Source organism: Muscardinus avellanarius (genome assembly GCF_963383645.1).
Source record: "Muscardinus avellanarius genome assembly, chromosome: X".
Taxonomy (NCBI): Eukaryota; Metazoa; Chordata; class Mammalia; order Rodentia; family Gliridae; genus Muscardinus; species Muscardinus avellanarius.
The window spans coordinates 41487615-41502292 of record NC_137792.1 but is presented as its reverse complement, the minus strand read 5'-3'; the positions used below and the strand labels follow the sequence as shown (position 1 = coordinate 41502292).

General features: G+C 44.1%; 1 protein-coding gene across 3 annotated transcripts in view; it reads left to right on the top strand.

Annotated features, from left to right (window-relative positions):
• OTUD5 (OTU deubiquitinase 5) overlaps positions 1 to 10614 on the top strand; it is a gene marked incomplete at both ends in the record, with an annotated part of 46730 nt that extends 36116 nt beyond the window's left edge. For 2 of the 3 annotated variants that reach the window (XM_080718377.1, XM_080718375.1), the window contains 4 exons: positions 7514 to 7717; positions 9762 to 9963; positions 10052 to 10165; positions 10493 to 10614. In XM_080718377.1, coding sequence (XP_080574503.1) covers positions 7514 to 7717; positions 9762 to 9963; positions 10052 to 10165; positions 10493 to 10614 — 642 coding nt within the window. Of the gene's footprint in view, positions 1 to 7513; positions 7718 to 9761; positions 9964 to 10051; positions 10166 to 10489 lie in introns of all 3 variants that reach the window. The other variant, XM_080718376.1, reaches the window with a different exon arrangement.
• Between the last annotated feature and the right edge of the window lie 4064 nt (positions 10615 to 14678).

Below are 14678 nucleotides of genomic sequence, written 5' to 3'. Positions count from 1 at the left end.
TTTAAGCCAGCACGGCTGGCTTCGAACTTGCAGGATCCTCCTTTCTCCGCCTCCCAAGCGCGGGAATTACAAGTGTGCGCCACCACACCTGGCAGCTATTTAGTTTTTAAATAAGCTTAATTTTAGAATTATCTTAATTTACAATTATCAAGAGGCTATTACAGAAAGTTTACATATGTCCCACTACGATTAACATATTAGTATAGTACATTTGTCATAATTACTAAGCCATATTGATGGGGTTTTGTTTTTTTGGGGGGGTATGTGCTCGCACATGCTGGGGATTCAACCCAGGTGCATTCTACCTCTAAGCCACACCCCAAGCCCTTTTTAATTTTTTTGTTTGCAAACAATATCTTACTAGGTTGTTGAGCTATTTTGTTAAATCTGTCCTTGAGCCTCTGATCCTCTTGTCTCAGCCTCCCAAGTACTGGCCTGGCCATGTATTTATTAACTAAAGACCATACTATTCAGATTACCTCAGGTTTTCCCTGATGACCTTTTTTCTCTTCCAGGATCCTGTCCAGTATGTCATCATTCTTACTTGCCATATCCCTTTGGCCATTTATGGCTAGGAGACTTGTTCAGAATTTCCTTTGTGTGTGTGGCACTAGGGAATTCTCTCATAGAGCTATATACCCTCAGTCTCTATTTTTTTTTTTCTTTTACTTTTAAGCGAGTTTTCACTAAGTTGCTAAGGTTGGCCTCAAACCTGCAATCCTCCAGTCTTAGCCTGCCTGATACTGGGGTTGCAGATGTGTGCCACCATGCCCAGTTTAGGTTTTGATTTATCAACTCTTTTAAGTTTTGTCTTTTCTAGAATGACATATAATTGTAATCATTAGTATGTATCTTTTACAGTTGGTATTTTCCACTTAACATTATACATTTAAGATTCATCCATGAGCCAGGTGTGGTGGCACATCTTGAATCCTGGTACTTGGGAGATTGGGGCAGGAAGATTGCAGGTTCAAGGTCAGCTTCAGCAATTTAGCAAGACCCTGTTTCAAAATAAAAAATAAGCCGGGCGTGGTGGCGCACGCTTGTAATCCCTGCGCTTGGGAGGCAGACACAGGAGGATCGTGCAGGTTCGAAGCCAGCCCTGCTGGCATAAGAGACCCTGTTTCCAAAAATAAAATAGGTCTGGGAGTGTGGCCCGGAGGTAGAAGGACTTCCAGGAACCCCAGTACCACCAAAAAAAAGAAAGAAAGAAAGTAAGTAAGTAAGTACTGGGAATATAGCTTACAGGTAGAATGCGCCTGGGTTTAATTCCCAGTATATTTATAAAAAAATTCATCCATATGGGACTTTTCCTGGTTTGACTGCTCATTTTCTTTTTCTTTCTTTAAACATTTGGACATACGGGGCAGGGGATATAGAACAGAAATAGTTTGCCTAACATGTGTGAGGTTGTGGGTTCAATCCCTAGCACCACAAATTTGAATACTACTGCAAATATTTAATAATTTAATTGCTTAGAACAGTTTTAGGTTTACAGAACAATTGAAAAGAGTAAAGGTCACATCTTGCCCCCTTCCCATTGCACACAATTTCGCTATTAACATCTCAGATGATTCTGGTACATTTGTCACAATGTATGAACCAATATTGATATTAAATGAAGTTACTATTTCTCTTCCAGCTCTCTGTCTGTGGCAGTTTCTCACCATTTACTTGTTTTGATGACCTTGACCGTCTAAGGAGTACTGGCCCAATGTAGTGTAGAAAGCTCTTTTTGGAATTTGTCCCATGTTCTCTGATTAGATTGGGTTGTGGTTTTGGGGAGGGAGGATCACAGAGGTAAAGTGCCATTCTCATTACGTTAAATCAAGAGTTATATATTACATATACTAGGAATGTGATTATGACCATGGATGGTGTCTTTGATCACCTGACTGAAGTAGTGTTTATCGGGTTTTTACACCAAGAAGTTACTTTCTTTTAGTATTGTTTGGAAGGAATTCACTTTTTTTTTGTTTTTGATTTTTTTTAGTGTTGGGATTGAATTCAGGGGCAATCTACTTCTGAGATATACACCAAAGCCCTATTTTATTTTTATTATTTTGAAACTAGGTCTCACTAAATTGGCTGAGGCCTTTCTTGAAAATGTGATCCTCCTGTCTCAGGAAGTCACATTTAAGGAATGGGGATTACCTTCTATCCCTTGGAACAGTTTCTTTTTTTGTGTGTGTGGTACTGGGGATGGAACCCTGAGGCTTTCTACCTTCGGGCTATACTCCCAGACCTATTTTCTATTTTATTTGGAAATAGGGTCTCACTAAGTTGCTGAGAGCTTTACTAAGTAGCTGAGGCTGGTTTCGAACCTGTGTGAGCCTCCTTTCTCAGCCTCACAAGCACAGTCCTCCTATCTCAGCTTCCCAAGCGTGGGGATTACAAGTGTGCCCCACTACACCAGGCTTTTTTATTTTTTTATTTTTTTTTGTACTGGGAGTGGAACCCAGGGGCATTCTACCTCCGAGCTACACCACCAGCCCTATGCCCTATTTTGTATTTTTTATTTTGAAACAGGGTCTCACTGAGTTGCGAGGGTAGCTGAGGCTGGCCTCCTGTCTCAGCCTCCCAAATGCTGGGATTGCAAGTGTGGCTTGGAGCAGAGTTTCTATGTAAATTATTTAGAATTCTTTTGCTGACTAGATCTGCCACATCTCCTGTTCATTCATTCATTTGTTTATATCAGTTTGTTTACTTGTTGATTTTGCAGTACTGGGAATTGAACTCAGAGATTTTACCTCCGAGCATCCACCTCCAGCCCTATTTTATTTTATTTTGAAACAGGGTCTCACTAAATTGCCAAGGGTGTCACTAAGTAGCTGAGGCTGGCTATGAAGCTGCAAGTACTCAGCCTCCCAAGTACTGGGATTACAAGCACGCACCACCACGCTCAGTTTATATCAGTCTTATGTTTATTTTATACTTTATTATAATTTCACCCTACTTTATTTTGTTGCTCAAATTGTTTTGACATTTTTGCCTGTTCTTGTAAACCTCTTGTATGTTATTTTTTTTTTGTTGTTTTGTTGCTCTGTACTGGGATGGAACCCAGGGGCATTCTACCTCCACGCTACACCCCTAGCCCTATTTTTTTTATTCCTTATTTTGAAACAAGGTCTCACTGAGTTGCAGAGGTCCTAAGTAGCTGAAGTTGTCCTCAAACCTGAGATCCTCCTGTCTCAGCCTCCCAAGTACTGGGATTACAAGCATGTGCCACATCACCCAGCTTCCCTCTTGTATGTTAAGCAACCACTGAACTATCCCTCCAACTCTTGTTAATAGCTTTTTTTTCCTTAAAAAGCACTTTCTTACTTTTTGGTGCTAAGTATGAGATGTTTCAGGTTCATCTTGTATATTTCCTGGCCTAGTCCTAGAACCAGCCATTTTCCAAAGAGCCCTGGATCGTTTTATTAGAGAATGTTAGTAGAAACCAAGAACTAGGTGCTGAGTCTGGTCTTTGCTACTAGATTGTCTTGCTTCTAGGTCCTCTCAGTTCACAGAGCAAGGAGATAGATGTATATAGTACCCTGTTCAAAATGTATGTCTATATATTCCTGTTTGTAACTATATTTGAATCTACAGTAAACTTAAACATGATTTCTTACTGATTTTCCAACTCAGATCCTTTACCATTTGCATCATTCTAGCCACCTTCACTTGTATATCAGTAAATTCCCAGTCTGGTGGTGGGAAACTTGGCTCAATCCATCATTCATTTACTTAACTGCTACTCACATATACACATAGGGCATTCTCCAAATCAGTAACACAAACCCCCTGGAGTAGGGATTTGCACTGGTTCCTTTTGCCTTTAGTTTTACAGATTCCATTCATTTCCAAAGTGACTTAGGTCACCAACCCCCTCCTGAGATCCTTGCATACATTTGTAATTCATTTAGATTCTTTTGTCACATTGAGCATTCTGTGGTGGGATTCAGGCCTCCTAATTGGTGCTTTTTAAAAAAAAATCAGCATACATTACTCTTTAGTCTTTGTTTTGTAAAATTCAGTAAGTTTTGACTAGTGCATAACAACATCATGTATTCACCATTCCAAGATCTTTTAGAATAGTTTCACCACCCTTAAAATTCAGTGTACTCCAGATGTTCTCTCCCCTCCTCCTCCTGCAACCACTGATCTGTTTATTGACTCTGATTTTTGCCCTTTTCAGCATGTCATATAATTGGAATCACATAATATGTAGCCTTTCCAAGCTGCTTCTTTCAGTTAGCAGTATTCATTAAGGTTCCTCCATGGTTTTTCATTGCTTGCTGTTTCTTATCACTTATTCCATTTATGGAGGCAGTATGTTTAAATCATTCACTTATTGAAAGACATTCTTGGTTGCTTCCAGTTTTTGGTGATTATGAATAAAGCTGCTATAAATGGCTGTGTACAGGTTTTTGTGTGAACATATGTTTTTAGATCAGTTGTATAAACATCTAGGAATGAGATGGATGAATTATAAAACCATGTTTTGATTTGTAAGAAACTGCCATTCTATCTTCCAAAGTGACTTTTCTGTTTTGTATCCCTACCATAATGAGTGAAAATTCCTTTTGTGTCACATTCTTTCCAACAATTGATTTTAGTATTTTGGATTTTACCTACCTGTTCTTTAGGTTTGTAGTTGTTTAGGAGGTATCTTGTTTTAATTTGTAATTACCTAATGATAAACAGTATTGGCTATCTTTTTTCTTTTTTTTTTTTTTTTTTGAGGATTGAACCTGGGAACATTCTACCTCTGAGCTATACCCCCAGCCTGATTTTCTTTCTTATTTGGAAAGAGTATCTCACCAAGTTGTGGAGGGCCTAATTTACAGAGTCTGGCTTATTTGGAAACAGTGTCTAAGTTGTGGAGGGCCTAACTTGCAGAGTCTGGTTTAGTGAGAACATTGTCTCAGTTTTGGAGAGCTAATTTGCAAAGTCTGGCCTCAAACCTGTGATCCTCCTGTCACAACCTCTGAAGTACTGGGATTGCAAACCTGGGCTACCATGCCCTTCTGACTATCTCTATTTTGTAAAGCATTCTACCTCTGAGCTATATTCCCTGCTTGAGCAGAACAGTTTTACATATGTTTATTTGTTATCTGTATATCTTCTTGTTCAATTTCGTCTTTAGATCCTTTGCCTACTTTTTCCTTTTTATTGTCTTTTGTGGTGCTAGGGATCTAACCTCAGGACTTTGCACTTGCAAAACCCTTGAGCAAGACCCTAGCCCATGTTTTTTTGTTTGTTTTGAACTAGAGATTGAACCCAGGTGTATTCTACCTCTGAGCTACAACCCCATCCCTGTATATTATTTTATCTTCAGGTAGGGTTTTGCTAAATTGCTAAGGCTTGTCTTGAACCTGTAAATCCTCCCATCTCAGCTTCCCAAGTACTGGGATTATAGACTAGTGCCACCACGCCCAGCCTTTTTTGAAATTTTCCTCACTGTTTTCCAAGGTGTAAAATATTATATTTTATATCATTTTCTGTGATATGTATTAAAATGTTAACTAAAGCTTCCCAAAGCAATATTTACACTTATTCCCTGGAATGCACTAGTATTTTCTATTATCTCATCCCCTCTTTTTTTGTGGCACTGAGGAATGAACCCAAGGCCTCACACATGCTAGGCAAACACTCTTAACACTGAGCTACATCCCCGGCCCTATTATTTCATTTTAGTTTTGTGGTACTACAGATTGAATCCAGGGGTGTTCTACCTCCAAGCTACTACACTCCTAGCCTTTTTATTTTTTGTTTTAAAATGGTCTCCCTAAGGGTGGGTGTGGTGGTACAAACTTATAATCTCCATACTTGGGAGGCTTAGGCAGGAGGATCTCAGGTTCGAAGCTAGTCTCAAGGGCCTCTGTAACTTAGTGACATCTTGTTCCAAAATAAAGAATAAAAATAGGGCTTTGGTGGAACTCGGAGATAGAATGCCCCAGGTCTCAATCCCCAGTACCACAAAAAGAAGAGAGAGAAGGAAGGAAGGAGGGAAGGAAGGAAGGAAGGAAGGAAGGAAGGAAGGAAGGGGTCTTAGCTGTTAAGTTTCTGAAACTGGCCTCTAACATGCAATTTTCCTGTCTCAGCCTCCCAAGTACTGAGATTACAGGTATGTACCATTATACCTAACCAATTATTTCATTTATTAATATACTGCCATATACTAAGGTGTGGTGGAACACATTTATAATCCCAGTACTTGGGAGGCTGAGATAGGAATATCACATATTCTTGGTCAGCCTCAGCTACTTAGGCCCTCAGCAACTTATTGAGACTCCGTTTCAGAATAAAGGATGAAAAATAGGGCTGGGTGTGTGGTACATACTTGTAATCCCAGCATTTGGGAGGCTGAGACAGGAGAATCGGGGTTCACGGACAGCCTCAGCTAGAAACGTAGACACTGTTTCAAAATAAAGAATAAAAAAAATAGGGCTGGGAGTATAACTTGAAGGTAGAATGCCCCTGGCTTCCATCCCCAGTACCATACACACACACAAAAATAAATAAATAAATAAATAAATAAATAAATAAATAAATAAATAAATAAAATAGGTCTGGGGGTATAGCTTGGAGGTAGAATGCCCCTCCCTGGGTTCAATCCCTAGTGCCACCAAAAAAAAGTCATATATTTTAGCCTAACACATAGTACTGTCATATAGTGTCCTAAAACAATAACACACACACACACACACACACACACACACACACACACACACACACACTGTGCCAATTCTGTCCTTATCCCCTCACACAGCCACATGGCTTTTCCAGTCCCTTAAATGATTGACTTAATCCCTCCACCCTGTGTCCACACACTTTACTTCTCTGGTCATCTTTTATCTGTGATCCATTTGTCAATATATAAGCAGTTGTGCTTTATGAAACTTGAGTCTAGATGGGATTTCTTTAAGTGCTTAGAGCCAGGCATGGTGGTGCAAGCTTATAATTCCAGCATTTGGGAGACTAAGACAGGAGGATCATAGTTCGCGGTCAGCCTCAGCTACTACTTAGGCCTTTTGTAGCTCAGTGAGACCCCGTTTTAAAATAAAGAATAAAAAATAGGGCTGGGGGTGTAGCCCAGAGGTAGAATGACCCTGGGGCCTATCCCCAGTACCACAAAACAAACTAACAAATAAATAGGAAAAAAGTATGGATGAGGATGTCTCTCCGAGGTAGAATGCCCTTGGGTTCCATCTCTAGTACCACAAAAATAAATAAATAAGGAAAGATAGAGAAAGTATCTAGGCTGGAGGGCACCTCCTGCCTAGACTTAGTGCCCTAGTTGAGTTATCTCAGAGTTGGGCTAGGACTTCTGAATAAAGGAGTTTGAAATGACCCAACTGCACCCCTCAGTTCCCAATAAATAGGCAATCAGCTAAGGCATGCTTTGTGGGAGTACCTCCCTTCTTTCCTCTTTGCTGGAGCCTGTGGGCCTATCTCCCTGAATCTATTCTGGCTCTTGGCCACATTCAGAGTATCATCCCATATCTGCTTTTTCCCCTTGCAGTTTGCAGAGCAGTCCCTGATGAAGAATGCCATAAAAACATCGGAGGAATCATGGATTGAACAACAAATGTTGGAAGACAAGAAACGGGCTACAGACTGGGAGGCCACTAATGAGGCCATAGAGGAGCAAGTGGCTCGGGAATCCTACTTGCAGTGGCTGAGGGATCAGGAGAAACAGGCCCGTCAGGTCCGTGGCCCTAGCCAGGTGCGTCATCAGCTGTCACTGGTCTTGCCACAAACCCATTACTTACCATGCTTTTCCTCAAAATGGGCAGAAAAAAAAATTAAGCTGTTTTGCCAGGTGTGATGGCACACACTTGTAATCCCAGTACTTGGGAGGCTGAGATGGTAGGATTGCAGGTTCATGGCCAGCCTTAGCTACATAGTGAGGCCTTCTGAAACTCAGACACTGTTTCAAAATAAAGAATAAAAAAATATTGTGGGCATCACTAGGTAGAATGCCCCTGGGTTCAATGCCCTATAGCACCAAAGAAAAATTAAGCTGTTTTGACATTTACAAAGAAGGGCAGCTCCCAGCCTCATCTGTAATTTGTCTTGGCTTTCCTCTTGGCATTGGGCCTTGGAACACTCAACACTTGTGCAGAACAAGCTCTTAAGGAGAGAGAGAGAGCAGCCACTGCTGCTGATGACGTGGGAGAACTGTGTGTAGCTACGGAGACAATCTTGTTGAATGCCCTCATGTGCCAAGTATGTAAGTGTGCTAAGTATGTAAAATCTGTGCTAAGGTTCTGTGCTAAGTATGTAAAATCAGATCCACACAGAGCCCTCCGTGGGGCCCATGACCCCTGGCTGTGAGACCAGTGGAAGTGGGGGCCCTCTGGTTAGTCTTCACGTGGGATGATTAAATAGGGTAGGGAGGGGGCAAGGTAGAAAAGCATCTCCCCAGGAAAAGAAGTCAGAAGTACTGGGAGACTTTTTCAGGCCCCAGGGGTTTGCCCCAGGTGGGGATTAGTGGGGTTGCATGGACCTAGGGGGCAGTCTTCTTTAGAGAAGGAATGAGAGGGTGCTGGGTTGGGTTTCTCCAGAGTCAGGAACCAGCCAAGACCTGAGGGAAGTCAGGTGCAGAATACACCATACAATCATAAGGAGTTTGGAGCGATTGGAGATATCAGGGAGACCTGAATAATTTGTAATTAAATTTATCCCAGGTATAGTAGTGCACATCTGTAACCACAGTGCTTGGGAGGCTGAGGCAGGATGATCACAGATTCAAGGCTACCCTCAGCAACCTAGGGAGACCCTGCTTCAAAACAAAAAAAAAATTTTTAAAGGGCTAGGGGTATAGCTCAGAGGTAGAATGCTCCTGAGTTCAATCCCCAATACCACTAAGAAATACCCAAAAAAACCTATTTATTGCAGGTATGTGCCAGGAGGCGCTGTTCTCAGTGTTTGAGGATATGTTGGTGAACCCAGCAGGCCAAGATCGCCGTCCTTGTGATGCTCACATTTTTGCAGAGTGGAACAAAAGAATCATAATGAATAAATTAGTTGAGAGGTGTGACAGATGGAAAATGTAGAGCCAGGGTAAATGGGATGAGTAGGGCTAAGTAGAGTTAGTAAGGAATTTACAAAATTAAACAGTGTGATTCAGGTGGGCCCTAAGGCAGATGGGGATTTGAGCAAAAGCTTACAAAAGGGTAGCTTATTAGCTGAGCTCACATGCAGGAGAAGGCAGGAGGCGGTCACACCTTTTGTGATTCAGGCATAGCCCAGAGGGAGGCCAGTGTACTGAATAGGAATGTAGCCCGGAGGTAGTGGGGCCTGCTGGGCTGGATTGGGGCTTGTTTGTGGTGAAGACTTTGGGTTTTCTTTAGAGTGAGGCAGAAACAATGGAAAGGAGGTTTGTAAGTAGAAGAAAGAGTAAATCTGCTAGAACTGCTGAGTGTAGATCTGGAATCTGGGGGGCAAAGAAGGGTGCAGGGGACCAGAAAGGAGAATACTGCAGTATCTCAGGCAAATTACAGTGGAAGTGGCAAGTAGAGGTTGGATTCAGGATATATTTGTAAGGATAGGGAATTGAATTTCCTGTCATAAGCATGATAGGAGTTAAGCAATTTAGTCTGTGATCTGTGAGGGGCCCTCTGGTCCACTTTGTTAGTGGAACCATAGTGTCAATGGAGAAGCTGTATAATGGCCAGGATCTGAGGAAGAGAGTGAGCATTCAGACCTGGTGCAGGAGGTGTTATGGCTTCTGTTGGTCCTTACTGCTTTTTCCTTCCTCACGTTAGCCCCGGAAAGCCAGCGCCACATGCAGTTCGGCCACAGCAGCAGCCTCCAGCGGCCTGGAGGAATGGTCCAGCCGGTCCCCGAGACAGCGGAGTTCAGCCTCCTCACCCGAGCACCCTGAGCTGCATGCTGAGCTGGGCATCAAGCCCCCTTCTCCAGGCACTGTCTTAGCTCTTGCCAAACCTCCTTCACCCTGTGCACCAGGTCAGTGACTTACTCATAGGGTGCATACTGGGGTTAAGAGGGCCTACCTGAGTACTGGGCCCTACCTCTGACTGTCTATCTGCCCCAGGTACAAGCAGTCAGTTCTCAGCAGGGGCCGACCGGGCCACCTCCCCCCTCGTGTCCCTCTATCCTGCTCTGGAGTGCCGGGCCCTCATTCAGCAGATGTCCCCCTCTGCCTTTGGTAAGCCTTCAGTGGGGATGGGGGCCAGCTGGGAGTCAGGAAAAGACTAGAGAAAGCATCAAGTCCTGAGAAGGTTTCTGGAGCCTGTGGTCATCTCCCCAGGAAAAGAAGTCAGAAGTACTGGGAGACTTTTTCAGGCCCCAGGGGTTTGCCCCAGGTGGGGATTAGTGGGGTTGCATGGACCTAGGGGGCAGTCTTCTTTAGAGAAGGAATGAGAGGGTGCTGGGTTGGGTTTCTCCAGAGTCAGGAACCAGCCAAGACCTGAGGGAAGTCAGGTGCAGAATACACCATCATCCTTCTCTTCTTCCTCTTTCTCCTGCCCAGCAGGTCTGAATGACTGGGATGATGATGAGATCTTGGCGTCGGTGCTGGCAGTGTCGCAACAGGAATACCTAGACAGTATGAAGAAGAACAAAGTGCACAGAGATCCACCCCCAGACAAGAGTTGATGGGGACCCAGGGACTGAACATCTCGCAATCCCCCACTCCTGCCCTCTGGTGCCACCCTACCTTCTTTGGCTTTCTTTCCTCTTGCCTCCTTCCTTTCTTCCCTCTCTCCTCTTTTTCCTCCTCCCCACTTACTTCCCTCTGGCTGGCCCACCCCTGCACTCCCTCTCATCGCTGCCACCACCACCCGTCTCCGCCAGCTGATGTGTCCTGTTGCCCCCCCGCACAGCACTATCCCTGCATTCCACAGGGGACTTGGGCAAGGGTGCCGAAGGTAGGCGAGAGGCACACAGAAACAGACCACCTGGCAGCCAGGCAGCCCCAGAGGAGAGAGACACTCAGAGGAGTCTCCTGCCTGCCCACCCTTCCTTCCTGCTGAGATCTGATAAACTTGTCACCCCTCCCCCTACAATGATGCCAGGAAGGCGGAAGGAAGAAGTGGGAAATTTCCCTTCCCAGTATCCCAAGAATGTCTGAGCCTTCAATGTTGAAGTTTTTCTTTATTAAAAATGTACTTTTATCTTATAAAATCAACTAATCAAAATGACATAAACGACAGCATTGGCTCTGTGAAGGCGGCATCTCTCTGGTTTGGGGGCAGGCAGGCCGGCCATGGGACAAAGATGTGGGTACCTGCTGTCTTCTGGCCTCCAGCACCCTGAAGGTGGGCAGAGGGCCTAGAGCATGAGCCAAGCCTGGGGGGGAGCAGGGGTGGCAGGTTGTCAGACTGGCTTTGGACATTGATACGCTGACCTTGCTGCATTCCTTTTGCTTCCACCACCACCACTAGTCTGTTGGAATCCTGAGGTGGGGGGCATCTGGGATCATGGCCTCCACCCAAGACTTGAGTGGAGAGAGTGGGAGCAGCCTCAGCAGATGGGGCACCCGTGCTCTGCAGGTGTTGACAAGATCTGCCATCTGTAATATCCTTGGCACAATAAAACCAAATGTCAGTTTCCCTGAGCGGCTCTGTTCTGTATGGGGCAGGGGGTGTGGTCTGGCCTCTGAGAAGAGGAGGCAGTGATGGCACAGGGCTTGTTTTGACCTCTGAGGTCTGCACATTCTCCAGCAGGGAAATTAATACATTGTTTATTAAATTTCCTTCTGAAGCTGGTCATAGTGGTACATGCTGTTATCCCTCCCAATACTTGGGTGGAAGGGCTGAAACAGGAGGATTCCAGATTTAAGGCCAGGCTCAGCAACCTAGACCCTGTTTCAAAACAAAAAAGGGCTATGGGTATATCTCCGAGGTAGAATTCCTCTGAGTTCAATCCCTAGTACCATTAAGGAAGAAAATTTTTCTTCTGGCTAGGCATAGGCCTGTAATCCAGCTACTCTGGAGGTGGGAGGATTGCTTGAGGCCAGAACTTCGAGGCCTGCATGGCCTCCATAGCAAGACCCTGTCTCTTAAAAAAATCCTTGTCTGGTCTTACTATAATAATTAAAATCTCCCTCTTTGTCTACTGCCTTGGCCCCTGCCTGCCTTATTTCCTGGGTGTCTGGGGCTGCGGTATGAGAGCAGAGGACTGTAAACTGAGGACGGATACTGAGTTTTCTGTTCAAATTCCAACTACTCTGCCTCATCCCTCGCTGTCAATATTTGCTCTTTTTTGTTATAATTTGATGAGAAATTATAACAAAACATACAATTGGAAACATACAATTGACACTTCGTTAGCAACATGAGTTGGTGGAAGTGACCAGTGATGCCTCCCCCACTGAGTTTTAGAATTAGAGGAATTAAATGGCTAATTTAATTTTTTTTCTACTCTTGGTCCCAGTCAGTCCTCTTGATACCTCTGCCCCTGCCTTTCCTCAGGGCAAAACTAACACAGATGAGGCTGGCAGGGCCGCCCCCACATATTTTCTCAAAATGGCATCTTTTCCTGCAGTGCCTCAATTGGGTTCCCTATCTGTGACTGGCCTGCAGGTAAAGACATAGTTGAGTGAATGGATGGCTGTGTATCTTGGAAATGAGTGGTCAAACCTGGATATGTTAAGAGGGTTGAGCTGAAACTATCTCAGTTTTCTAGCTGTGTGGCCTTGAACTATCTTGAGTTTCAAGTGTTCATCTGCACTATAGGAATAACTATTGACTACTGTCTCCTGATCTCTGTGAGCATCAATGGAGAATGTGTTTGTACCTGCCACCTTGTGTGAGCACATATGTTAAATGGATGTTATCAGTAATCCCATTGAGGTTTTTGTACCACTCTATTGAGTTTCCTTTTCTGCCTGCAATTTGCCCTTCTGTCCTTAGCCACCATCTTTATTTGTGGGGTGTGTGTGTGTGTGTGTGTGTGTGTGTGTGTGTGTGTGTTTTACTGGGGATTGAGCCCAGGGGCATTCTACCCCCCAAACTACACCCCTGGGCCTGTTTTTTATTCTTTATATTGAAACAGGGTCTCACTAAGTTGCTGAGGCTGGCCTTGAACCTGCCATCCTTTTGTCTCAGCCTCCCAAGTGCCGAGACTACAAGCCTGCGTCACCATGCCCGGCTTTTGTTTGCCTTTCAAGACAAGTAGAGGGTCACCTTCTGAAAAGCCCTATGTGACCCTATTTACATCCTCACTTCTATCTATAAATATCCCCAATAACTGTACTATAAATAAACTTCTGGGCAGGAGCTGTGATGCTTGATTTGTCATTGTATCCAAGATCTCCCTCCCCAAAGTCTGGCAGTAGTAGAGTAGACCCCTAATAATGTTGAGTGAATAAGGGAGAGTACATGTTTGTATTTGCTTTTTGAGTGCTATCTGTGTTTATGACTGACGGGTGAGTCCATGTCTTCATCTCAGCATCTCCAGTGTGTGTGTGTGTGTGTGTGTGTGTGTGTGTGTGTGTGTGTGTGTGTGACAGAAACACAAGGGCTTGTTTCCAGGTGTGTCATATGGTGACTGTGTGGGACTCTATCTCTGACAGTTTGTGTCTGTATCTGAGACAAGTGCTTGTCTGCGTGGGTCTGTCTGTGACAGTGCATCTGTGGTTTCTGTCTGATGGGGTGGATGTCCGTTTATATTCCTGTGACAGATTCTAGGTAGCTATTTCTAGACCGTTTGTTTCAGTGAGAAGGCTACATGTCTGATGTTTGTCTGTGACCAGGTCTGTATCTGTCTGCTTTTGTGATACCACCTATCCATGTGGCTCTCTCACATCACTACATGCCTGCCTTTGGAGCAGTATATGTGTGTTTGGAGCATCTTTGTATCTTGTTGTGACAGACTATGGATCCCTCAATTCTGGGACAGTACAAGTCTTTCTGGGACAGTGCATGTCTGGTAAGTTTTGTTGATGTGTTTGGCAGGACATTGCTGTCATGACATGCCAGTATAGGTCCATGTGAGTTTGCAGTACCTCTTTAGTGTATCTGCATGTCATTTCTGGGCTTTTAATTTACTGGTATTGCCTCTCCATTGTGTCTAGGACAAGTTCACAGGAGTGTCGTGTGTGTGTGTGTGTGTGTGTGTGTGTGTGTGTGTGTGTTTGGAATGCATCTTGGTCTGGAGCAGTGGTGTGTCTGGAGTAGGGATGTGGAGCCTCTTCTTTCCCTATTTTTCTTGTGCCCAAAGCAGTCTTAACCACTTTTCTATAGCATCCTCTACCCTGTCTCTTAATAAGAAGTACAGCCCCCCAATCACCCCTGCCACTCTGGATTCTAGAACCACAGACTAGGCCCATGGAATTCTAAACAAGTCTGTTTAGATTAAAAACTGCAACAGCCACAAAACAAGCCCAACATGGTGGTGCACGCCTGTAATCCCAGTACTCGGGAGACTGAAACCGGAGGATCACAGGTTCAAAGTCAGCCTCAGCAACTTAATGAGGCTTTCAGCAACTTAGTGAGACTCTGCTTCCAAATAAAAAATAAAATAGATCTGAAGGTAGAAGACCCCTAGGTTTCATCCCCAATACTACCAAAAAAAAAAAAAAACCTGCAAAAACACAAAACCTAGTAGCAGAAGTTTGCTTTTGTTCAGTGTACTCTCCATGGTAGTGTTTACCTCCTCACTGGACCCTGGACAGTTTCTGGGGGTCTGCAGGGTTTTGTTTTGGGGTTTTCTTGGCA